We start from the raw sequence: 27,489 nt of genomic DNA, 5'->3' as shown, positions 1-27,489 counted from the left end.
CCACTCCACTGATTCACCAAACAAACTGATTTCCTCTTCAGACCAGCAAGTCTGAAATCAGTCTACTCTATATGCATTGATGGATGTGCCATTGGGAATGCATAGTCTTCTCACCTGTCTCAGGTGATAGAGGGGAAGGAGAAAACAAATTATCACCCTTTTTAAAGCAGTTTTTTCTCACGTTATCAGTGTCTCTGTAACCATGGTGAGGCCCATGGAGTTGAGGGAACTGGAGAAAGCTGTCAGTCTGCAACTACAGCTGTAATCTTCTTTCTGTGGTGATGTCTGTGGATTGTCGGCTTGCGTGAGTTGCCTTGGCAGAATGAACAAAGAGTGCAGGATGCCCGAGGAAGCCTCAGCACCATGTGAAATCCCTGTGTTGAGCGGTATCAAGTCTCACCCAGACATCGGTTCTTTCATGCATCCCTCGTCTGCTCATCCCTCTGTCTTTTCATCTCTGCCAAATGACAATGATAGGCTTATTTGACATATAATAGACATGAATCATTTATATTACATCCCTGAACAGTTGGCAGCTGATGGGTGCCAAAAAGGGCAACCAGGAGCCAGAGTAGCAGTCTCGTTATAGAGAAAGTGCAGTGGTTGAATGCAGCACATTATGTTTTTATGCCTGATCCTACTATTGTGACTTTAAATGTATAAAGTAACTGCATGACTGATATTTTTGTGACTACTTTCTGATAAATCACCCCTTTCTAGGTGGTTTATTGGATGTCACTAATATCTTTATTAATGCTTTTTTCCATCAGTTACAAGCCACCAATAAGAACACTTTTTGAGTTGCAAGGTTGTGAAAGAGCCTTCTGACTGGTGTGTTTACCTGTTTTATTTGGTAATAATGTACTTCTAAATGCTGGTAATACATAATAAATGCTTGAGAGTTTCACTCTTTCTAATAAGCCATCAAGTCAGCACTTTCACGTTTTAATAATCAGTTAATAAATGGATGTCAATTCAGATTCTCTGCATGTTTTTTTCCAGAGGGTAAGAGGTCTATTAAAACATAGCCAACATATGTTGACTAATAAATATACTTGTGTGAGCGGTCCAGTTCCAGCACTTAAGTGTTTTCAAAAATAAATCCTTTCAGTTCCTCCGGATAAATAAATAATCCTCTCCCAAATGATTCCTCTTCCTGCCAGAGGTAATATCTCTTCCTGGGAGATTGAAAGGGTAATTAACTGCTGTATGTGACCAACATTTACTGTTAAGTGTTAAACAGTTTAACTACCACTGACCAGCAACGACAAAAATAACGGCAACGAAAAAATACAGCAAACCGTAAAGGCATAAGCTTTACCTTTCATCAGGAATTGGTATCTTTTGCTGCAAAACAATCAGCCACCAGGTTGAAGTTTTAATTCAGCTATGGCACGGTGAAGGTCGACAGCCATGGGAGCTGAATGTGTTTTTGTTTTTTTGCACCCCTCCGCTTGAGAATGGTTGTTTGGGCAAGTTGCAAGGCGTTGTGGGATTGTGGAGCCCCAGCTGCACTTTGCAGATACACAAGCATGCGCTTTCATGCCCACACCCATCAAAATGGCCCTGTCAGGCTGCTATCTCCTGGGACTTGCTGCTACAGTACAGGGGGATTAAAGCTTTTTATGAAGCATTTTCACAGCCAAAGGTGTGCGCAGTAGCAGCCAGTGTGCCATTTTCCACAACAAGGGTGGACTTAACTTCGCTGGACTCTTAAAGCTGGAACTGTGCTGGAAGGAATTTTGCATCCAATTTGAACAACTAATTAGGCTACAAAGGGGGCAGACACTCACACAAGTACAGAGCAAGATGGAAAAAAAAATAAAGAAAAGACAATCCCCCTTTTCTAGCACATTGTTCAAAATCCAGTTAATTATGCTCTGAGAGAAGTGTGGTAAACTGGGCCAGATTGTACTCTATCTCCTGTGGACTGTGAGGTGTACATTACAATGAAATGTTATTGTTTATTTTTGCTTGAGGGGCAGCATTTACACTGATGCGAGAACTGTGAATCTTGGGGGAAAATACCAAATGAAGACTGTGTATTCATTAAATCATTTGATATAAAATGTTTCAAATTATGGAGTTGTAGTAAATATTTTTACACCTCTATATTTCAGTTTCTTCTCAGCAGAGTTTATATTTCACTGATAACTCCTGACGCATAGACCGGTCTGGATACAAGCTGTAACAGCATTTTTTAAATTTAGCTCACAATCTGTGACAATTAACAATCCCTTCGGCCCATGTGTGATAAATTGCTTGCAGGAGAAGCCCGTTTGTTACAGCCTTATCTTAGAGGCTGCTGTTAGGAGGACTGAATTATCCATTATCAGACAGCACTGGAAATGAGTGGAAACCAAACACAGATTAGGGCTGCAGATTTGAGCTATCTCTGACTGGGGTACGTTTGCATGTAGTCTACCCCAGGACATGCTTGGGTGTTTGGTGTCCAATAACAGTCTAATCAACGACCACAGACAGCCACAGCAACACACTTTGCTCCATGTTGCTCCAAATGGATTTAAAATAGCTCTTACTGCATTTCAAATACATATAAATTTTAAGTAAGTATTTTATGAAAAATATTAATGGTTTAGATTACACCTCCATATAACAAGCAGCGCACACATACTCTTCTTTTGTTGTAAAAATCAGTGCTCATTCCTCCAAAATCCAGCCCTTCAGTTCAGACAGTTAGAATGAGATTTACTTATTCCTGTTCACCTTGGATATGTGATATTTTCAACAAACCTCCATGTCCACTACCCACTTTCCCTCAGAATACCACGGAAGCATTGAATCCATTAATAAATGTCAAATCCAACATATGTTCCCTATTTTTTTTAACCATTCTTTCCTTCCTGTACTGTCTGCTCTACCTTGTGTAGTCATGTAGATGCTGTCCATGGTGCTGATACGTGTTTTATCTGTGTGCAACCTCTGCCATCCAGTGGCTGACTGTATGAAACGTGTCTGCTCAGCGACGAGGTGGAATAAAGCAACTTCCGGAACCACGGTGTTTGTTCCTACCCGAGTAACAAAACGTAGTGCACCATTACTACTGTTTTGCATTTTCGATAACGAAAGCAAAGCTCTTGGTTTGCGTTTTAATTAGTAAGTAGGAGTATTTTGTCTCGAGGGACGTCACTTTTATGTGTGCCAGGATACAAAGCAGAGGTAATATGTTTAGTTCGCCCTAGACAGGACAAAATGACAGTTTGCTGGTGCTTGCTAGTTGAATCTGTTTTAGCTTTAGCATGCTGGAGATGCTAACCAGTGAATTAATAGGATTTCTACCTTCGCATTAAACCACTGACGTATCTGTTATCGTGAAATAGCGACCCCGTTTCCTGTCTAAATAACTTACCTAAGTAGTGCTGGTGGAAAATATCGTAAAGAAGTGACTGACGGGTTAGCTTTGGGTGGGAGATCTCGTGTTTTACGCCTAAACTGATTTTCATTCACACCTTTTAAATAAATAAATTGTAGTGGACATAATCTAAGGTTTATATCTCAAAAACATTTTTAGCGATCTGTCGCTCATCAACAAAATCCACTCTTCACTTCGGCGTACGTCTCATCAAACAAGCACTATGTTATGTTATGTTATCGTTTTGAATTGGTGCACTCTACTCACTGGCATTTATTGCGTATTCTGGAGGTCAGCAAGGGCAGTACGTGGTGAAATCAAATATATATATATATGGAATGTAAATTAAATTATGTCATTTATCAAATAAATCAATGTCACACCACATAGTGGAGTATATGTATGCACATATATATGTGCACTAGACAGATCTGAATTGCAAATTGAATAGCCATCTCTCATTCTACTTAGCTGCATGTTAACCCTACTTTTCTACAACTCAACTATTATTTTCTTCCTGTTTCAATCCTCTGCTTCCCTCCTCTTTATCCAGCCAATGGTCTGACATAAACCAGCAGAGATGCTGTTCAAAGATCTTCCCAGAGAGGCCCTGATGCGGCCGTTGTCCAGGAATGAAGTGGTGGGCATGTTGGTGAGGTTGACCATCTTTGGTGCAGCCACATACTACAGTATCAAATGGGTTATAGAAGCTATGGATCCTACCTACAAACAGAAAAACCAAGCTAAGAAAAGGGTATGTAGAACTGTTGCACATAATATAAGCATGAAGAAGTTGTTAAATACTATGAGCTCAAGGGGGGGGGGGGGGGGGGGTGGTGGTGCTGCTGTTTGTTGTTAAGAAATTAGAGCAGCATGTTGCACTGTCTGTTATCCCTTTCTTCAGCTGAGTTGTGTGGTTTAACTCTCCAGGCAGAACAGCTGATGAAGAGGATTGGTGTGGAGGGGGTCAAACTAACAGAGTATGAGATGAACATTGCATCTCACCTAGTCGATCCACAAACAATGAAGGTAAGAGTTGTAATCCTCACTCCATGACAGAGATTATCAATCAACTGTAGACAATTTTGCCTTTTATTTGTGAGTGCACTTTCCCAGACAAGAAGTCAGACACAGTCCTCTACCCTCCTGCAGGTGTCCTGGAGAGATATAGCAGGCCTGGACGAGGTTATCAATGAGCTGCAAGACACTGTCATCCTTCCCTTTCAGAAAAGACACCTTTTAGCTGGATCCAAACTCTTTCAGCCTCCCAAAGGTATCACAACATGTCATTCATAAAGAACTGAAATGGTCAGATTTCATCAGTTTTAAGGTATAGTCTAAAATTATGGGAAAAAATAATAAAAACTTCGTATAGTAATTGTGAGTAATGTACTAATGGATTGGAAACTATGCATATATCTGGCATTATTTAACCACCATTGCTTGTAGAAAGTGTAACGACATTGGCACGTTTTTTTGTGCTGGCTTTGTTCTCCAACACATATTTCAAATGAAATAATGATAAAGTGCTGACTGTCATCCTTTAGTTTAAGTATGTTTTTGTCCACATTAGGTTCACTTTGTAGGAATTGTTAATCTTTTTACACATGCTCGCTCAATTTTAAGGAACTGTCAGTTTCATTTTATTTGATTTCTTTATTGTTTCCCTCCAGCGTACACCCAGAAAAACAATGTTCCACACAAAATATAAGATGTGATTTGTCACAGAATAGTACACGTGTAATGATTGAAAAAGAGCAGGAAGAAGGGAAAATCTTGTGCTGTGTGTCCCGTTCTCACAGTAAATGAATAACATAAGTGGTCTGCCATAGATGATCTACAAGTACCATCAGCATCAGGTTTCTTAACCGGTGAGCTGCCAGGCTTGTACTGTGGCCAGCTTGTTTATTTTAGGAATTCTGTGCTTTCAGTCTGGTTTTGAAAGTTGGGTTGAGATCAGGAGAATGACTTTGCCAGTAAAGACTGGGTTGCCTTGCGTGATCTTTGTCCAACTTCTTTGTGTAAAAACACAACAGCTACCCTGTTCACTAAGTATGAATGTTAAGACCCTCAAGAGAGTCAGCTTTTTAACCTCATGGTCAATATTTATTTCTAAATCCAGTGCATTAGTATGTTAAACTAAAACAAACAGAACAGAGTCATTCCTACAATTTCTGACTGCACTTTCTATCATAGTTACTAATCATTTCAGTTGAAGTGCATAAAAAACTACAGATATCAGAGCTTGTTATAATTCTTCTCAGTTTGCCGTTGTCTTCATCATTATTTTTAGAAAGCCATCCACTACATCACGCTTCCATCTTTGTGCCAAATAGCATCTGACAAGATTTATGCACATGGCAGCGTGACAGCAGATGATTTCTTAGAGGAATACTTTACTTTCTGTAGAGAGTTTATGCTCTTTGGCACAAAGCTCTATACAGAGCTTCAGGATGAGTCAACATCCACAATTAGCTGCTTTGGGAATCCAGTTCCATCCCTTGACTTCAAGCTTTGTTTATATCTTGTAACTTATAAAAAGATAGGCCTCTAGGAACAGATTGGCCAAACTCTTTGTTTGTATATGAGCTAAAGAACACCAAGTTAGGGAAAAAAGATCCACAGAGTTGAGATTTTTGAGTCATTTTTACAGTTTTGCTTAAATGGGGAATATTTTACAGATATACAAGTATTGTGCACTCTTGACACATGCAGGAATTTTAGAAGAAGTTTGATCAAAAATTTAACACAATGTTGAAAGACGATGATTCCTAATTTATTTTTTGTCCTTGCAGGTGTTTTATTATTTGGTCCTCCAGGATGTGGGAAGACCATGATCGCTAAGGCAACAGCCAAAGCCTCAGGGTGCAAGTTTATCAACCTTCAGGCCTCCACTCTGACAGACATGTGGTACGGCGAATCACAGAAGCTGACTGCTGCAGTCTTCTCATTGGCTGTGAAAATCCAGCCCTGTATCGTCTTCATTGATGAGATTGGTGAGTTCATCTTAACTGGGTGCCTGTCAAGAGTGATTTCATGGAAAATGTAACTTTTATTTATCACACTTTTATTACACTGTCAGGTGTGATTTATCTTCATCTTGACTCTTTCAAGTAGAGATGATTTTAAAAATCTGATACTTAAATAATTTTGATGTTTTGACAGTTTTCAGGGTTTCCTTCACAATTTCATGCTTGTTGAACTGAGTCTAAAGCAGCACTTAAAATGAGAACAAAACATTTCTTCGATAGGTTACCAGCTTAGTGAGGTATCCTAGCACATTTTACAGACTGCCATCCCCGAATTTGTGAAGTTCATTCTTAATGTCCTCGGTATCATGCCAGGGTCGGGGATTGATTTGGACACAGTGAGCACCCACCACAGACATAATCTTGTTTATAGTTTGATAAATTGACATTTTTAAAAGAATGTAACTGTTAGCAGGTAGCTAACAATAGCTGTTTGCAGTGTACCATGGATCTACAGACAACTATCACTGGATTGTTCTGATGCTAAAGAAAACTTAACTTAATTTCTAAGTGGCTTTATGGACTTTTATTTATGATGTAAATCGATAGCAGCTAAAGTTAATCAAAAATATTTGTGTCTTGTGTGTGTGTGTGTGTGTGTGTGTGTGTGTGTGTGTGTGTGTGTGTGTGTGTGTGTTTACATTTGAATGTGTTCCTAGATGGAGGATGATTTTTGACACAAACTGTGGTAATCAGGCGCTAAGGTGCCTTCAATGGCTCCATGAGCTGTGTTTCACAGCCGCTGCTGCAGATTCAACTGCTGCCTGTGTTTGTGAATGCACCAAATCTCCTGGCCAAACTATAATAACTAACTTCCTGTTGTTTGCAGAACACCAGCATGCACCTGTGCGTTTTATTAGATAGTGAAAGTAGAGACGTGGAGATGGGAAACATGGGAAAGAGAGTAACAGACACACATTGAACTCACTGCCAAGGCCATGTACACCCATGTGGTATAGGCCCTTACCATTTGGCTCTGGGGAAGCCCCTCCTCATGCAGTATTTTTGCCTCACATCTCTCCCTCTGTTCTTTGCTTCTTGTCTCTTGTGTGTTAGAGTCATTTCTAAGGAATCGCTCCAGCCTAGACCACGAGGCCACAGCCATGATGAAGGCCCAGTTCATGAGTCTGTGGGATGGCATGGACACGTCCTCAACCACCCAGGTGACACAGCCAGTACTCTTTCCAATTTTGCAATGTACCCACTAGACTGAGTCATACTGGTAGGTGCTGGGTAAGTGGGAAAAGTAGATGAAAAGAAGCACCTATCCCATCTTGCATGCAGGACATAATATCGGTCAGCATTTCACATTGTGACTCTTTGAATTGTAGGTGATGGTGATGGGAGCTACAAACAGGCCACAGGATGTGGATCCAGCCATTCTGCGCAGAATGCCTGCCACTTTTCATGTTGGCCTCCCAGTAAGACACCAGCACAGTTCTCACCTCTGTACACAAAATTAACACTATATCTTATCTGTATTTTCAATTTACGTACTTTTACATTTTTCAAATATACACTGCAATTTTATCCATTGTAAATTGAAATGAAAACGCTAGAATAAACTTCTATTTGCAGATAATTAACTGTGGGCCCCACTGCAGCACAACTCCTCTATATTCAGTGATAGAAATTGTGTGTTTTTCTGAGTGCTTTCAAATAGACATCAAGCAAAAGAGAGTAGCTTAAACACACACACTGTATGTCTCAGATTGTCTCATGGCTGCTTGCCAAACCACAAATAGCATCTTTGAACCGGTACAATAAACAGTGAGTCCCTTATCACGTCAGATGCACAGTAAGTGTTTGTGAGCTGTTAATGCTTAACAGGGGAAAACCGTAAATGAGAATTAAACACTGAGGTGTCTCTAAACTCTAATGTATTGACTTTGACAATGTAATGATGACTTTTTGCAGCAAATGTATTCACACATTGTTTATGTGGAACATGTTCGGGCAGTTTAAACTGCATTTATACAGTGTCTGATGATTAGAAAGTCTTTAAACGTGTGATTACTTGCGTATTGATAGGTCCATTGTTTTTTGATTCATAAACTGCACATTAACCTGTCTTTTTCCCAATAAGAACCACTGTCCCTCTGTCTTTGCAGAGCATAAGACAAAGACAGGACATCCTGCGGTTGATATTAGCAGGAGAAAACGTAAGATATGATTCCTTTTCATCCTAGTCAGCTGGGGAACAGGTTACTCCATTCACAGCACTCTTGTCATTCTCAGAGAACATTTCACACTTACATTTTCACTGTCAGGTCAAACTAAAGTAAATCTGATTACCCACGAACAGTTGGCACTTGAATGGCAGTAACAAAAACAGCCAAAGACTAGTGACAGCAAACGGATTAATGGTATATAAATGTCTCATATTGCTGTCCTGCTTTTCTGTTCAGTTGAGCAATGCCATTAATCTGAAGGAGATTGCTGAGAAGACAGATGGCTACTCTGGCAGTGACCTGCGAGAGCTTTGCCGCGATGCCGCCATGTACCGAGTCCGGGACTACGTCCGCAAGGAGCAGATGAGGCAGATCGCGCAGCAGCTCCAGGACTGCCAGGAGGAGGAGGAAAAGTATGACTCATGTTCAAACACCCACAAGATTTCATAGCCTTTGTGTCCATTGACGTCTTTGTTGAACTACAAGTACTTACCCTCAACATTGTGTGGTTAGACCAGTGCTGGTTTTTGAAAGTTGCCATCAATATGACATGAAATGATGTACATACTGGTACTCTTAAACCATAATATTCCCTGAAATTAAGCATTCTTTTACTTTTCTTTGCAAAGCTTTCAAGCTTTTGAAACAGCACACTCATAGATTCATAGATCAGGTTAAACTCTCACATGCACAGCTACTGGAATACCGATCACAAACTACTGTGTGTCATCAAAATGAACAATACTAGAGGTGGATCTGGTTGGTTTTAAATACAAAATAAATATCTGATCTGTGTAACCCATGCTTCAGCTGTTGCTAAGCAACTACTGAAACCCACTCTTGGAGCAAGACAATGTTGCTAAAAGAAGAAATATTTAAAACTTTTAGTTTTCAATAATCTAAACAGTACACTCGTGGCTGAGCTCTCTGCATTTATGATGCCAGGTGTCAGCATGTGGTTTCAAGTGAACTATAGGATGCAGAAGCAAATGCTAAAGGCTCTCTACAGACATGCAGCCTTTCCGTATTTCTCAGTTATCAATGCACTGAGTTGATCCTGCTGTCTTTTTAAAAATACCCATTAGGGAGTTAGTTTGTCCCAGCAGCAGAATTATTAAAACAAACAGAGGGAAATAAATAAATATTAAAATAAACAGAAAAAAAATACATGTTGCAGGATTGATTGAACAGAATTGTGACTTTTTCATCTTGTCAGGAAGAAATATAAAGCAATATAATGTCAGCACAGAGCTGTGCAAAATAAGCTCAGTAAAACTTACTGCGATTTAAAAAACTGAATAGGTGATATGAAAAAGGTGATATGAAATATGTAGTGAGTCATACATATTTGAAGGTAACTAAGCATATTCAAAGAGAGATTATGGGGGGATTTCCAGAGGACATTTGGTGCATCTCAAATCCGTACTGCATACTAATTCTAAGCTGGTGTTGAGTGTGTTCATACTGGAAATATGAAAAGTGACTGTACTGTAAGTATACTCAAAACAGTCCATACTTTAAAACCCTTGATTTATGAGTGAGCTGTTAATTGACACTATTCTCCCACAATGCAATGCAGAAAATAAAGGAGCTGCACACAACTGGAAAAAAATGTAGACTAACTCTGGGTGGAGGTGAAACACCTCTGCTGTCTGTTTCTGAGGATGAATTTTCATTAACATCCTGAAGTCAGTTTGTTTGATGTCCAGCAGCTGATGCATAATTTCCTGTTAGGTTAAAATAGTTAAGTACAGTATGTTGATTTCATACATACTACAGCAATAACAGTATAACAGTTATTGTTTTTGTTTGCCTCAGTTCCTGACCTCTGCTCTCTTGCTCTAGACCTGTGGATGAGGAGCGGTTGCGCCCAGTCACCCAGCTGGACCTCCTCTTCGGCCTGGACAAGATGAAGGAATCTAAGCGGGCCACAGCCTCCATGTTGCCCAGTGTGTCAGAGGTTCCCCTGGACTAAACACCAACACCAGCGCAGTATGCTCCAGCTCACCGAGCAGAGACTCCTCCCACATGTGTGAGGTGCAGTTGGGCAAAGCCAACAGACATCAAGATAGCCATATTTTTCTTAAACTTGATTTCTCCGGAAAGGTTGTTTTGACCATGTTCATTTTCAGCACAGCCCCACCACATGTGTACAGTCACAATACATTCAGAAATCTACATTTTCCTCCTACCAACCACCGACAGCTCCACTGGAGAAATTTATAGTCGGTGCCTTGCTCAAGGGCGAAATTTCAGTTTGTGTGGAAGAGGTGTAAGCATTTTCCACAAACTCTATGAATCTTTCTGAAGTTACTACAAACTACTTTACTACCCCACTATACAGTTTCATATACCACCCCACCACGACTTACACATGATCATGACCGGGGGGGTTGAGTCATTCAGTCTGAACTCCAGATCGGTGTAGTCCTTTGACGTTTGCTGCTCGGTTTCTAAATCAGCTATCACTCCTATCATTCCTCTTTGAGCAAACACATTTTCGAATGACAAAGACTTTTAAATCACTTTACAGTGATGTTATCCAAGCACTTTGGAGGAAATGATTCAGCTGATCCTAGCGGTCTCAAGTCTCATTACACTATAATCTCTGCAAATGTTGTTGTATGATAGCAAATTGTTCAGTAATGCTTTTCAGTGATATCACACTTTCAAATAACAAGGTGTCTAAAAAAAAATTGTTTCATTTTCAGGGATATCAGTATCCATATTCAGTCATTATGAATGTATTACTCGTTTTAAATTATATACTATATTATATATTCAAGTTTGAATATTCAAAAACGACTCCACCTCCGTTTCTTAGCTGTTTTCCTCTTAACCTGAATCATTGATCTCTGCTTTTCAAAGTAAGAGAGGATGCATTTAGCCAGCATGAGGTTGTACCAGCAGTAATACGATACTCATCATGTCATGAGTTACTGCTCCCAAGGAGCGCTAATTCAAAGTGTTTCATGTAATAGTCAAATCTATGTCTGCAGTCCTGAGGTCAGCACTGCTGTGGATGCTGTCAGGTCACAACATGTGTACGACAAGGAAGAGAAAGAGCAGAGCAAAGTCAGCCACAGGTGAAATAACATGTTGGCTGTCATTGTCAAAGAGCTCAGATAAACACCACTACATCATTCCACTGGGGGAGACCATAGTCATTGTACATCGTGTCAGTATTAGGCATAAAATCAATCACAACACAATGCATTGGGTCTGACGTACCAATATCAATGCAGCCCGTGTGCAGTTATTTCCCAGAGCCGTCAGTTTATCTGTGTAGACAAAAGCAGATAATGAAACAAATATTCACATGTCAAGTGGAAACAGGGTCACCACTTAAACCCTTTAATAGAAACCACAGCTGTAGTGATCTGAGCCAGGTGCAGCAATAAAACACACCATTACATCCTATTATCTCGATAATCATTATCCTACTACTAAATGGCTGTAAAAATATACTTAACTGTTGTATCACTGCTCCGCCGTCCCAGCTGTTAGCAGGTGTTTCATGCGTGTTGTGCCGTATGCATGTGTGTGTAAACGTGGAAGCAAAATATTGGCTTAGAGTTAAGGCCAAGATTTTGAATGCAGCTGAAGTTTCTCTTTTAGTGCATTTAATGCTGCTGTGTAACTCTGAGTCTTCAGACCTTCATATTTTTTTTTTTATCCCAGAAGACAATAGTTGACACATCTTCATGTTAAAATCTCACCGGTGTTTTTTTTGGAAACAAGTTTTTTAGTGTCATATTTATTGTGCCATTATCATTATTGGCAAGTCCCTGTTGTTTTACTGGGAATGTTTTTATAATGAACTTCTCTTGTCGTGTTACATGCATCAATCAGTGACTGACAGCAGCGGCTGTCACCGCAACACACATCAGGGTTACTTTTATTTTCACTTTATGGAGAGTACGACTTTAAAATTCAAATGCTTTCAATCAGCTGTCAGTCTGAAGTTCTGCCTCTCGTCTGTATAAAAAGCCTCATTATTTTACATATGGTCACAGCATTTGCTCAGAGATCTGTTAGTGGGTCACAAACAGACCTTTCTCCCAGGCAGTCAGAGCAAGCCAGGGCATGTTTGTCATTCAACCAGGACCATGTGGTGGCACTGTAGCTTCACTATCCTGTGACTGAGGCAGGTGTTACAGGCTAAGATATGGACTGCTTTTATTTAGAGCAGTTTTATAACATTATGGTTGAGACAATGAAATGGAGAACCCTGCATACTGGATTGTTTCATTCAGTTATATTTAGACATCTGTTGCTCTTCATCAGAGCACCTCAGGTGACAGTTAAAGGTCAAGACTTTAGCCATGTAAACCACTAATTGTGTCACTGCAGCTTGCAGGTCCTCATTACCTTCCATGGAGAAAGGTAACACCTGTGTAAAAGCTTTTCCCTCCATGCAATCTCACTCGCCAGGTCGTTCACCGGTTATGTGGCGGAGACTTCATTCTATGAATACAGTCTCCATATGCAGTTACTGTAAATGATACTGTCAATTATGTGTGTGTGTGTGTGTGTGTGTTGAATATGAAATGTTATTGTAGAGTGTATTTATTAAATCACACTGAAGAAAATAAGTTTTGTTTTTTTTCAACCAGCAAAATTCTACTGCTGTTACTTCCGCATGGATTTCATTTGTCTTTCTCCTCTCCTTGTTAAAGTCTATTAAATGTAATACGTCTCATCAGGTCACTAGCACTTGCAATGACACAGCAGTATTTAGCTCAAGGCCACTCTAAGCCTGTTCTTCTCTAAGATCCAACACCTGACTCTGGTCTGGGATTTCCAGACTAAGTGAACTAGTGTATTTGAAGAAAGTGATGCCACTAAGTGCAGATAAATGTTGTTGCCTGTAGCCTGCACAGATGGAAAGGTAATATTTGCAATTCAGGCTTTAATGAGGCAAAGTCTGGAGTGTTTTCCACCAAATAAGTTCTGCAAGGATGCGTGTCTGATCTTTGACTAGGAACCATTGATTAGTTATTCATAAAGCTATTGATGAGTTATTCATGAAGAGGGAGTCGAAGTGAAAGTCTCCATTCCAGCTCTTTTCAATTAGAGGACAGCTCCCAGTCGATAAACATGATGGAAGAAGCTCTCCCCCGTAGCACAGCTGGCTGGAGATGTCAAAGACTTCCCATGGAGAGGAGAGCTCAGACACAGATAGATTCACTTTTGTCTAGCCACGGTTTGTCAGAACAGCAGCTCTCAGCGTTGGTCTGATGGTCTCAACCCTTTTTCCATTAGCAGCAGAGGGGGGGGGGGTGTAATGGCCCCACTCTGCTCTGTGACAGTCCTCTGAAAGCTTCAGTGCCATCAGACGTGATTGAGCGAGCCCAGAGAAATCCGCAGCAGCTGTTATCCCTGACATATTTCTCAGCAGGATATCCTGTTGCCTGCTGATGCTCAGGGTTTTATAGCTGGAGCAGATAACTCACAAAGGCACATTGCATAATAATATGAAGGGCCGCAAATTGGATTCAAGGAATCCTAGAAAGCCACTGCTGGGTGAGAGGACAAGGTTTATTTATCCTGTTTTGGGATCATTTTGCATTTTCTTAGCGTCATTAGATAGAAAAAAGAGGATGTGCAAAATGGTGCTGGGTTGGGAAATTACATCTAGGACTGTGTCACTGCTGAGGTTTTAAACAGGCAACTGCTTCAGCTTTTTCTTCATCATAGGTTTATCATGCATCTCCCCCATCAATCATTCAGATGCTCTGGGCCTGAAATGTTGCATGTACTATGCCCGGCATTTTTTTATTTATTTTATTTTATTTGCTTTAAAGGTGGTATCCAGGGTGGATTATTTTACCTTTAGACAGAGACAGGCTAGTTGTTTCCCCCTATTTTCAGTTTTAATGCTAAGGTAAGCTAACTGGCTGCTGGCTTTAGCTTCACATTTAACATACAGACATGACAGCTGGTATCTTTTGGTAAGACAGAGAATAAGCTCGTTTCTCAAACTACTCCTTCAATTGGTAGACGCTGTATTCAATAAGAAAGTATTTATTCATGTCCTGTCACTTGTATGAGCTAGTAGCACAGCCTTCTTGAGAATCTAAAGCTGTGAACAAATCATTCAGTCGCATGAAAACTTTATACAAAAAAATGGCAGTTATTCAGTAGCTAAGCAGCTTCATTTTAACTCGTCTTTAACAACTGTGTGTTTTGCAAGTTATCCAAAAAATGTTTTCAAGTAAGTGATCATGTGTACTTTTTTATGACAACAGTTATTTGTATAGTGTCTTGCAGGTTATATAGCAAAAACTACAACTACTGCACTGGATCACTATGGTAAATCATCCGCAGGCGCTGTGTACCACCTCCATGAGTTCCTGCAGCCACAGGGTCTCCAGAGCAGCATCAGTGGCTCTGGAACCTCTTTGGTTGCATGTTGTCTGTCTCTGCTGGATGGAGAGAAGAGGTCCTGCCTACATTAACCTCCCAGACCGATCTCTGCGTGAGCTGGCCCTGAAGAGAACACTCTGATGATGCTTCTGTGAGTACAGTGTAATCGTAAAAGTCACTGACATAATCCATAGGAGCCTCGCTCGCCCTTAACCAGGATGATGTAAAGCAGGGGCAGCAAATGATGCAGTTCATCTGTTGACATCACATTAAAATGTCCTTACAAATCAACCGAGCTTTGTGTAATCATTGTGGACTTTATGGCCCACAGGGTTTTATTGAAATTTCAAGAAAAAAGCATCATGGCTACAAGAGACAGTCCTGCAGTAAAAACTCCATGTGGTGATTCTTAAAAGGAAAAATTAATCCTTTTATGCTTAAAGAGCAAACACGTGGAAACAAGAGGCCGTAAATTATATTACGGACATATATGAGACCAACAGTAAGTGTGAAGTAAAATTCAACAGAATTAGCTTTACGCTCCATCATGCTTCATGTTATTACAGCTATGGAGTTTATATTGACATTCCTGTAATGGCCCTAACATAATGTTTACTCCAGCTGCAGGCTGTGTAATAGGCTGCCAGGCATAATGATGCATGATGAGACAGCAAGATACACAGCTGGCCAGCACCCCCTCAGAGTTAGCTGTCTGCCTACCTGTGGAGAGGTTGAGTCGACTTATGCACCGTCTCTGCCCAGGATAGATAACAAGGCAGCTGATTTGTCATAAGCCACAATCCAAAGGTTAGCAATTTGAATTTGGTTACTGCTGGGCTGCACGTCCCAATTCACAAAGGGGACTGTGACTTAAACTATTCACAAAAATAGTTTTAATTTAGTTTTAATGATCAGGTGGTCAACTTTATTGTGCAAATTCAGTGCCTGGTAGGTTATGTGGTTAACTCTCTAATAAATCGATTTTTGTCAGTGAAAATCTGTTTTTAGTTTAGGCAACCATAAAATAGAATAAAAAATAGATGTCTTCACAACTTGAAGTGAAAAATCCTAAATAGTTTTGTTGGACCTGTCTACGTGCTGAAACTTTGAAGCACGTTGGATTCGTAGTGACGCCACCACCAGCTGTGATCACTGATTGGTGTGAGGCCACAAATACATGTTTAATGGTTTGAACCTGGTGCAGCAGCAGATTTCTGCCCAGTACGATTTCAGTGTTGATTTAGCTCTTAATGAAACTGTTAGCTTCGAGGAACTGACTTGTGGTGTTGAATGAGTAAAGCCATTTGTAGTTGTTTGTTCACTGCTTCTTTTTTTCTTCATAAAGCAACAAGTACTACTCTCCTGAGTGCTCACGGCCCAGCTTTTTTTTATCCAGCTATACTCTCACCTCTGCTGCCTCTCACCTAACTAGATAGAAGGGCAGATTGGAGAAGAGGCTGCTGCATTAGCAGATGTAATTGGAGTGTCTGATGGCTGTCGCACACTAAATGAAAGGTAATCAGAAGGTGTGTTGCTGTCAAGAGAAGGGTCACGGCTTACTGCTGCTGTTATTACGCATCCCCTCTTGGGCTGAGAGCACTCCAAAATCAAAGGCACAGCTCATCTTTTCCACGAGTGAGTACAGTGAAATTGTTAATCAAGTAGAGTGTGTGCAAGTGTCACTAAAGGATGAATTGTGACGCTGCAGTTACAACCTCAGATGTATCTATTCCCCAGACATGCAATAATGCCTATATCATGGTTTTCTGCATATGTTTAAGTCCATGTCAACATGTTATTCTGTGTCAGGCACATGTATTGTACAGAGTTACAACAACTCTGACTGGTGTCCACTTAGTTTACTGCGATGATGGTAGCAAAATACCAGATTGTTTACATGTAACGCGTAAAATATAATGTCAAAAGCCACCTGCACACTGTATGGATGTCCGAAGCCAGGACTTCACATTCTCACACAGCGGTCCTGAAGCTAGTGGAGTTAGAGGGTCTGCAGGGATGTGATTCCTTGAATTGATTTTACTTTTGGCTACAGCAGGGCCAGCACTATAATCGTGAATGTATATGTGAGCACCGAGAGTGGGAGAGAAGCAAACTGGCTGAATTCATTTACGACACAATGATGTCAGTTGTTCACAGCAGTTCCTCAGTTACATTGACCATGTTCGGTCCAGACATAGGTTTTGACCTGCTCTTGTTCTTTAAACCGCTGCTGCTCATCAGTTGTAAATTCACGTAAGGTTTATCACTCAATCACTCTGGATCTGAGAAGAAAACACAATGCATTGTGAAGGAATCTTCTAGATCAAAGCTGTGAAAGTGCAAACTGGATCCCTTGATTTAAAGTTACTCCATAATCACACAGTATACAGCAAAAGCAGTTGACTGTAAAGGTACAACCTAATCTTAATTTTATTTGAATCAGTTTACACTGGATAATCCATAGCTATTTAAGAAACTACAATTCTTCTGGAAATGTGTCATACAACTGAATATTTAAACACACTAAGTATATTTCTAAATCTAGGCCATTACAAAGATGCATCATGCACAATTAGTCTTATGCATTTAATTTGATGCCATGTTTCAAAGTATCTTTACTCACCCATTTCATTACAGGCTTTGGCAGGGTTTCATTTTCAGATGTTTTTAGATTAGGCTTTTAATAGTTTCAAATTAACCCCTGCTCAGATAATAACACATTGTTGGTACCAGGACAGCCAGTCTTTTACATGCTGAGTGGTTTCAACTTTAAATTCCCTTATTTTCAAAATAAGAGTTATCCAAGGCGATGTCATCCAATATTAGTCCTGTAATCAATTAAACCAAACTGGGGTGAAATAACAACTAATAATAACAACATCAAAAGGACATCAGCCTGCATTATAGTTATAATTGGCACACAACGAACACAAGTATCTAGTGGCTTCTCTGACTCATCAGAAATCTTCTGCTGAAAACATTTTGCATTAGTGCACCAAGATGTCAGTGACAGGGCTGTCATTATTCTCCAAATCCACGATCCGATTAGATATTTGGTTCAAACAATTTATTACAGCAATATCAGTTAAGCCATTGTTGGACTTATCGCATCTTGATTTGTAAAGATCAACAGATCATTCGTTTTATGCCCTGACATCTGTCATTTACTTTTTCAAATTCCTCTTTAAAATGATTACATGGCTGCATGGTATCAAGTGTGATACAACCACCATTTTTCTTTGGAATGTACCACAAGGCTATGTGGTCAGATTTCAATAATTTATTTAAAATGTGAGACTGGGAACAAAAACTCAGGAGGATCTGTCTCACAGGTGCAGCTGCAGGTAACTCATAACTTGCTGCTACTTCCTCATTCTACTTGCAGTGTCGACTGTCAAGTGTTTTCTGTTTTCTTCCTTTGGGTGCATGCCAGATGCGACCAAGTAGGCGGGGGTGGCGAGAAAAAAACACTGTGCGAATCGACAATCCTGCTTTTGATTTCGAAGGTTGAAATCGATAGGTCATTTGGAATCAAAATCGTGACACCCCTAGCGTGAAGGCAATATTTCTTGAAAATGTCCAAGCCACAGATACAGCACCAGTCCATGAAAACTGGCATAGTGCATGTTTTTTGATGAATGAATATTAATTTAAACCTTTGTTCAGTTGTGTTTTTCCATGAATGAGCTTCTTTTTAAATCGAGCACAATTACTCTGATGCTCACATCACTCTGAAAGAGGTATAAATACACCCTGTACATTTCCTTCCTTCCTTCCTTCCTTCCTTCCTTTTCATCTTCATTTTCATCTCATGTGAAGAAAGACATGTTAACACAGCACCAAAGCGTCTGATCAGAATATCGGACAGTCTGTGCCAGACCTCTGCAACACACACATTCCCACGTTCCAGAGTCACGTCAAAAGGCAGTTGGTAGTGCTGCTGGCTATGTTAATAAAGGCGAGGACAAAAGCAAAGCACCCACTGAGGAGAGCGGAGATGGGATAATGATCACTAATTAATCATGCACTGGGGTCATGTGGCTCATCTCTTCACCACCGACACAGGAGCAGGAGGGGATGACTCACTTCCCGCTGAAGGCTCCACATAGGAGGCAGCTGAATGAAGTGAGACATGGCTATCTCAGCAAGACGCCTTTTATTAGTCTGAGCCAGTGATGCAAATGTGTGAGCTGCTCTGAGAAAGAAAAAAAAACTGTTGTTTATGCATGTCCAATCATTTATTAATTAACACACATGTATATTTAACACAGCATCACACTTAGCAGAGTATTAAATTTCATCAAGCACAAAGCCTCATACTCAGATAAGCAGAAGAGTGGAAGCAACAAATTACTATTGTTACTAGCAGCTTAATGCTGTTGAATATATTTGCTATACTAATACTATACTAAGAATCATTATTGTCATGAGTAGGAGGAGAAGTTCACCTTTAGCCAACAGCTGCAGCCACACTCCAGGGATTTATTTGTCATAGTTATGTGTTCTACTGCATTGTATTACTTTGAATAAGGACTAATGAGGACAAGTCAAGAAAATGTGCTCCTGGCATGTTCATCCAGCAGTTAACAACAGGTACGCTGGAGTAGACACCAAACGGACGAATAATCTTCACAACAATTTCGAATTAGTTGTCGGCCTATAATTTATTTCTGATATTCTCTAAACTGGGGAGAAGCTGCCGGCAGTGGTGGTGAAGACAACAACTCCCATGATCCCACGCTATTCCACAATGTAGCCTAATCAAGCGCCGTCTTTTGTTTGTTTTGTTTTAACTGAGAGACCCCCGGCAGCAGAAGTTATAAACTGTGCATTTTAATGCCAGCAGGGACCAGAAATATTTAACAGTAGTGAATATTTTAATAGTACCTGAAATATACAACAAAATTACACTATAAATTACAGGCTGTGTTTCAAAATGTTACCAAATATTACAGATTCTCTAATCCAAAACAAATCCCTGATCTAATTTTGTCTCATGTGGGTTTTACTTTCAGTGTCATTTTCGTTTTCAGTGTGAGGTTCCCCTCAGTTACTCTCTGTATATTACAGTAGGATATCAAACCAAATGTCTTGGTAGTTAGTTTGCAGGCTGCTTCCTGAATGTTGTCTGATGTGTTGTCTACAGTGTTGTATGTTGCATTATTATTATTATAAGCTTTTAATGTTATTGTGCATATTTTACTGCACAAAATAGCATCAAAGCTAACAGGAAAAACACTTTGTTCTTCACATAATGTTTAAAACTTTTTTATAATGTATTCCTCAGCACTGTAATTACTTTTTCTGTTCCTTTTTGTTTCTTCTCACACTCTGCTATCTGACTGGTAGCTTGACATTTGATTGCTGTGAATTACTTTGATAATTACTGACAGTTTGACAGGCTCCGTGGTTGGCTGACTGGTCTACACCTTCACCAGTGAAATAGCAGGAGTGAAATAGACAATAGTAGGATAGAAATAGACTTGACAGGACTGGTTGGCCATGCACATCATGGCGTTTTGACTTCATGGCACTGCACTAACAGACATATTACAGCAAACGCTTTATGTAATGACAACAAGCTGAATCTGGATCCTCAGTCAGAGCATGAGAATGAAACGTCAGGAGAAGCACTGTATCCCATCGTGCATATCAAAGCCGTTTTGCAGTGTCTCCCATCTTTAACATTAACATTCAGAGGTGCAGCTGATTACACTTTCATGCAGTTATTTAAGCGGATGAGTCCGACTGTGCTCATAAAGAAGGGGATTTCTAGAAAAACTTCAAGTGGAAAGGTTCGCTATTGAATATTCAGATAGGCACTTGAAAGGGATTTTAGAGGAGGGGGCTGTAAACGCAGCTCCAGTTGTTTGTGACAGTGGTTGCTGAATATGTATTCTCCATCATTAGCAAATGTTTGCTGTAACACAGCTGTGATGTAAATATTCAAACATGTTTATGGTTTGAAAGCAGGTCTTTAATGGGTCTTTGGATTTTCTGGGGAGACAGCAAGAGTCAGTCTGGCTCATAAATGTACCGGTAGATGAGCGATAATGGTAACAGGCATGTATTCGAGTGTGTGTTTTGTAGATTAGTATGGTCAAAGCTTACAGTTTTTCATACATACAACCACAGCATCTAGCACTATGCTCCATTAGCTTTCCTGTATGGTTTTGAATAGACCAGAGGTCATAAGAATGATTGAAATCAATTTAACATCAACTTGTGCTTTTCACTTTTTGTGGCCTTATTCCCTGAACTCAGCCTAAACTATTGTCTCGACAATACTTTGTAGTCTAACACCACAAATTGAAATGTACAGTATTTTCAAATTTATTGTAAAAGAAAAGGGTCTGCAATTACTGGAAACACACTGCGTACATCAGGGAATGAAGGCTCTCACTCATGGCTGCACTTGATTTCCTGCTGTGATGTTTGTCTTTAGCTGTGTCTTATTTCTGCAGTGGTCACTCAAACACAGCCCAGGTCGTCTATTATTTATTCCAGATATGAAAGAAACATAAAACACACCCTGAGCTGCAGGAAAGACTCTGACTTAGTTTAGAGTAACAGAAGACAGAGCTTTTCATGAACTGTATCTGCTTGAATCTCAACTGCATTACATTAATTATTGATGTTTATTGTTAACAGTATTTCAAGCTCACGTCCACACACTGTACTTTGGCATGAACCGATCCACCGTTCTTTACATTGTGTCCAGGCCGAATACTCAGTGTAGATTAAATCAGGCATCAGCTCCTCAGCACCATCAGTTCTGCGGACAACCATCAAAATACTCCTAAATGTAAACTAGGTGTTGGAGTCCCATACAATGCTCCATCACATGATCAGACTGTGACCCTGGTGCTGCTGCACTTTTTTTTACCATCAGGAAAAATATCAAGCACATTTGTAATAGTTTATATCATGAAAGCCTGAGTTTGCATCCACAGTTTCTTATATTTTTAGGTTGCATAACCACATAAAAGAAACAAAGAAACATTAAATGGTAAAACATGCACAGTTGTCTACATTTTGCTTTGAAAGGGGCCACACTTTTCCTCACTAATGGCAACCTGTCCTTTGAAGTACCCTAATCACACTACAGGGGAAATTTTCTCCAAGTCATATTAGAATTAATCATTTCCTTTGCTGAGGTGGCGCTTTGTCAAATGCTGAGCCCGAGGCTGGAGAAGCAAAGGAAAACTTCCTCGAGAGGATTTGGGCCAAGCGCTCACATTTTAGGTGCCATGTAAGTGATGAGCAGAGAGCATAAGACCCTCTCAATTAATTTCCTGTCTGTGAAATAATCACACTCATCCATTCAAACCCTCCGTATGAGGATTAAGGAAGCTAAGCAGTAACACATTTTGGGGTAAAGGAAATGCAAAGTTATGGATGATCATCCATAGAAATGGCTATTTCCCCCTGAATTATGTCTGACTTTATTCTACTTATTTGGTATTTACTTTCGGTATAGTTCTATTTCTCGTGCCTTTTTTGGCATGAATACATTAGCAGGTTTAAGCTATATCTAAACATATATTTTTTTTTTTATCATTTTTTAAACATAAGTGACAATAAATCAACTAAAACGAAACATCTAAAATCCTGTTATTTCCCAGAGGCCAGATTCTGTCTCGTGGCCTGTCATTGATCTGACCCTGTGGGAGCCAGCAGCAGGACCGTGACACTGCGCTCGGATCTCTACAGCATAGTCAACAAATTCAGACTCTCGTACCTTGTCGCCCATCTCTCTGTCACTGTTTTTTTTTTAAGTACAGTACAAAAGCACCATAAATACAAGTTCAGACTGATTGATGAGACACTCTTGCCATCGATTGCAGAGACTCTTGGATTTCATGACTGAGAAGAAGTTGCATAAAAAACCTCCAGGTCTCTGGACTCACTGAGGAGTGATAAGATTGCACTACCCACATCCACATCACTGTATGCTGTTTGATGGCTGATCTGAGCCGAGACATGCAGATATGTCATTTGCGCCTGCTGGCTGCTTAGCTGAAAGTTACATTTTTACAACTTTCCCAGACACAGAATCAAGGTGAGTATCACACATCAGTAAATGTGTCTGTGCTTATTGAAATGACATTTGGCAGCTTGTTCCTCGTGTGGTTTGTGGTGTGAAGAGACACCGAGGCCTTTTCACGGCCTGTTGTTTACTGCCCTAGATTCTACACTCACCACAAAGAAAGAACTGCATATATCAAGGAAAAAGAAGTCACGTGTACTTGAGGTATATTTCAGCGCGTACACACACGCCTCTTGGAGGGGGAAAGAGTGTGGTAGTGGTTGTATTCAGTTGTGTCTGCGTTGCTTTTGAGTTGATGAGTTTTGGGTCCTGGGAGTCTGGTGACTCGTCTTACTCAACGGGTGACTTTATTTTCTCCTCTGTGATTCAGCGCAGGCTGATGCTGCCATGCTTGACGTTGTGATGTGGAGCAAACAGCCAGCGGCCCATTGGCTCAACCTCATCAGCAAACACTGTTTGTGTCCATCTCTTTTCCTCCCTCCCTTTTGCATCCTTTCTTTCTTTCTTGTAATTACTTTGATTGGTTAAGTCTGCTTCCCTGCAGTTTCACATAGCTGTCAAGGGAAGGTTGTTCAACTTCGTGCAGAGGCAGATATTTACACTATTAGAGACACATTCAAGCCCTAGCCCCTCAAGGATTAAGATGATTAGATTTTGGTAGTCAAAGGTCAAGATCACTGTGACCTCACAGAACACATTTTTGGCCATAACTCTTCATCTGCTTATTATGATACTATTTAACACAAACATCTAATGAAATCAAATGATTTCTGATTCATTCAGTTCTGAACTGAAGAAGCCTTTCGGATCAGTCCGGTTGCCTTTGTAAAGCTCTAAGAGATACCATGAACAGGACGACGGGGAATCTTCACAGACTTAAAATGATGAAGTGATGATATCCATATACTCAAAGGTCAACTTCACCCTGATATGATGTTCTGCAAAAACACTTCTCAGAACAGAATTGTGACTATATTTCCTGTAACTTTACTTGTTGGCAAAGAAGTTTTGTAAGCTGTAACTGATAAATGTCTCAGGCCAGGACAGAGATAAGACTGTCTCAACCAGTCCTGTAGAGAGATTTTTTTTATGGTAACAAAAAGGGCAAAACGTGACCATAAAATTACTTCAGCCAACTCAAGCGTAATAGGTCCTGTCACTGTCAGCTCTAACTGATGTTGGCAAAAATCTAGAAAAAAAAACACACCAGAATTTGATATGACAGCAGCCCTCCTGCAGCTCTCCTCTCACAGGCTTATGCACACACCTCATACAGGCATGCAACACAAGCGACTCAGCCACAGCAGAAGCCTAAACTATTAGCAAAATTCAACATGGCCATTCTTTGCCTGTTTTTATGGTATATCAACCTATAAAACCAACCACTACAACACATTTAGATATTACCGGAAAATGAAGTTAGGAGCCTGTTTCCTGCCCGGGAGAAGTACAAGAAGTTCGCTCCATCTCTGACACATTTCATCAATAGTGCTGCAGGTGTGAGTCCTAAACGCCGGAAACTGGTTAGCATTTTAGCACTTCCATCTCCCTCGCTTTTCTTTAAGCCTTGGTGTGTTTACTCGTGCTCTTGCAAACTATTACTAACTTTATAAGAGGGAAGCCTTTTTTTAGAAGAGATTAGAGTGATAAATTAAACTACAAGTTGGAACGGCGGTGTAGTTCGTTTATCATCTGCATTTGTAGAGCAGCCAATACAGGAACACTCTCTCACTCTGAAAAGATCTGTGATTGGCCAAACTCTCAGACTATTTGAATTACAATATGTTGAAGGTGATTATGGAATTTTTAATGCAAAAACGACTGCCTACCCCAGTTATCTCCACCCACATTACATTTTAAAATGCAGCCCATTTGCATGTTTACACACTGGTCTACTGTAAGTCACACAAAAAGGAAAAGACCTCAACCCTTTTTTATTTAAAGTTATTGAGCAAAAAGCGCTCTCATGAAGTTGTAAATCAGAAAGTCTATAAATCAAACAAATGTATTTATTTATTTTACACCCCAAAATATCGATATTATTATACAAAAAATTGGAGTTAACTGTCAGTGGCATCTTCTGCTAGCCAATCCACAGTGCAATGTGCCATACTTTATATAATATATATACTAATCATTCAAAACGTAGCAGTTGTGCAATGCTAATGCAAAATGGCAGTGATGTGTCAGAAACATCAGTTCGCTGCTCACTTTAGGATGACTAGTTTAAAGGGAAATGAAAATGAGTCATCAAGGGGAATGATTTTCAACACAGTCCAGGTTTCTTCCGTGTTGATGTGGCATGCTGCTGTAAGATGGCCAGCTGCACCCGTCCACGAAAGGTTGTCAGTCTGCTAACTTTCAGTCTGATTTTGATGTCTTTTGGTTGGCTCATTCTCAGCTGACTCATTCTCTTGCTCTGACAGTCTCTATTTATAAATGCTGTGCACCCTCTGTGTTGTGTTACTTTGACAATGGGGACCAGCGTCTTACCAACTCAGACATACATCCTGAATTCATACATTTTGAAGATTAAAAAAATAAACTTATAGTCTAAAATCTCACCTTTTTTATACAGTAAATGTACAGTGTAAAAAAAAAGAATTTTAGATAACAAGCAAAAACACAGGCCTAACTGAGCTACCTGACTGCAAGCCTGTCAAGCAATAGACATACCTTTCCTGCAACGTAACTTGTGACTGACCTCTCATAAACAATGTTCAGATTTTTGGCTACTAGCTGATTAATTTGCTAAATGAAATAGTCACTCTCACAGACAGACTGACAGAGGTAGAGTTTCTGTGCCCAGTGCAGGCTCAGCGACCACCACCTGAAATTAAAACATAAAAGAAGTCGTCGACTCACACACAGACAAGGTGTAATCTCATTTACTTCAATGTCAACAGATCATGCGGAGTGGAAAATTAAAGACTTCAACCAGCAGCTTTTAGCACCAGTTTGAGTACACTCGCATCAATCATTGTGAGCAGTTGTTCAGCATATAGTTAGAACAAATGGAAGTCTGATTACTTCAGAGGTTGGAGATGACAATAATAAGGATGTCACAAAATTACAGCTCTTAATAATAGAATACAAAATGGCACAAATAAATTAGGTTGTTAACGTCATAAGAGGTTGCTCTGCAGTTACCACCCAGTTCCCTGACACTGTCTCTGATAAGTCACACTCCTGTTGTTCTCAGAAGAGTCAGAGTAAAGTCAATCTACTCGGACATTGGGCCAGATGGAGCGACAGTGGAACAACTTAGCTGCAGCCCGCTTTCTCTGCACAGCCTGCCCTGACACTAATTACAGCTCTGAGTGTGTATGATTGTTTGTACAGTAAGTGTGCGGAGAGTGGGGCTGGCAGCCCAGGTACAGCCTGAGGCGAGGCCCCTTGGAGACAGGTGTGGATGGAGGGTCGTGTCACTGCAGAGACAACCTTTTGAATGAACGCCGCTTCCCTGTGAGGAGTCCAGGAGAGCAGACAAGTACATTTTTATAAAAAGAAACTCAAAATGCAAACTCATTCCTCCTATTCCAACTAACTTTGTTCATCCCTGTTTTATAAGTTTCGTCACAGCCAATAAACACAAAATAACACATGAGAGTTAATATCTTGTTTGTGGCCAAACTACAAAATGACGGAATAAGCCGCCATCAATGAACTCTGTGCCAACAAGTGTTATCTATATTGTCTGGACAAGCTTACCCACTCCATTTATGCACCACAGAATCCAAAGTCATTCTGAAATACGTCTGAACAAACTTTTTATTAGCAATTTTTCCACGGTTCTGCAGACTGCCGCTCTGGGCTTTCTGTTATAAATTGCAGTCTCCTGTTCACTCATAGCTGCTAGGTGGGCCGTCAATGCTTGTCCAATCATGTGCTTGTATGCAAACTATGATAAGCGCTTATCCAGTCGGTTTCCTCAGTGGTGGCACTGCCTTGTCTAATTGTGTGAATGCATGCAAATTAAGTTCAAGTGAAGTTCAGCAATGGTTCGACAGTGATAGTCAGTGAATACACAGAGGAAACACAACTGGTAACTTACCTTATGTTCAACTTGACAACAGATACAGAGCGTATACTCATATAGAGCTGCACCATGGGACCGGATGAAGGATGTTTTAAGCTTGTTTCTAGTGATTTGTAGTTCTTTTCAGTTTAACAATGCCTTTTTTGTCGTTCATGTCCGGTCATGTTTTATCTTGCCATGTTTACAGCACAGTGGTGTGTTGCTGAAGCTCTAAACTCACCAAAACAAAGACTGACTCTCTAATACGCCTAATGGTTTAAACCAATCATTTATCCATCTCTCTGTTTTATTTTCATTTTTTGAAAATTTAATACATATGCGTTTTAGACTGTTGGTTGGACAAATAAATCAATATGACATCACTACGAGAAACTGTGATTGAAAAATCTGTCATTACCTGTCACCTTACAAGCAAACAATACATTTAGAAAACAGCTGGCAGAAAAATAAATCCTTCA

At 40.1% G+C, this 27,489-nt stretch overlaps 1 protein-coding gene across 1 annotated transcript; it reads left to right on the top strand.

Annotated features, from left to right (window-relative positions):
* The first annotated feature begins 3,032 nt into the window (after window positions 1-3,032).
* On the top strand, window positions 3,033-13,168 carry atad1a (ATPase family AAA domain containing 1a). The gene is made up of 10 exons (XM_023393844.2): window positions 3,033-3,180; window positions 3,927-4,127; window positions 4,304-4,402; window positions 4,526-4,646; window positions 6,169-6,369; window positions 7,459-7,565; window positions 7,734-7,823; window positions 8,514-8,564; window positions 8,811-8,986; window positions 10,419-13,168. Exons 2-10 carry the CDS (start codon window positions 3,954-3,956, stop codon window positions 10,546-10,548), a joined length of 1,149 nt encoding a protein of 382 aa, XP_023249612.1. The 5' UTR covers window positions 3,033-3,180; window positions 3,927-3,953; the 3' UTR covers window positions 10,549-13,168.
* The last annotated feature ends 14,321 nt before the right edge of the window (window positions 13,169-27,489 follow it).

This window comes from Seriola lalandi, unplaced genomic scaffold, assembly GCF_002814215.2.
Source record: "Seriola lalandi dorsalis isolate HSWRI2012SDOR001 ecotype SW California unplaced genomic scaffold, Sedor1 jcf7180002054945, whole genome shotgun sequence".
Classification (NCBI taxonomy): Eukaryota; Metazoa; Chordata; class Actinopteri; order Carangiformes; family Carangidae; genus Seriola; species Seriola lalandi.
Note: the sequence above shows the minus strand (reverse complement) of the source record. Positions and strands in the feature narration are given on the sequence as shown.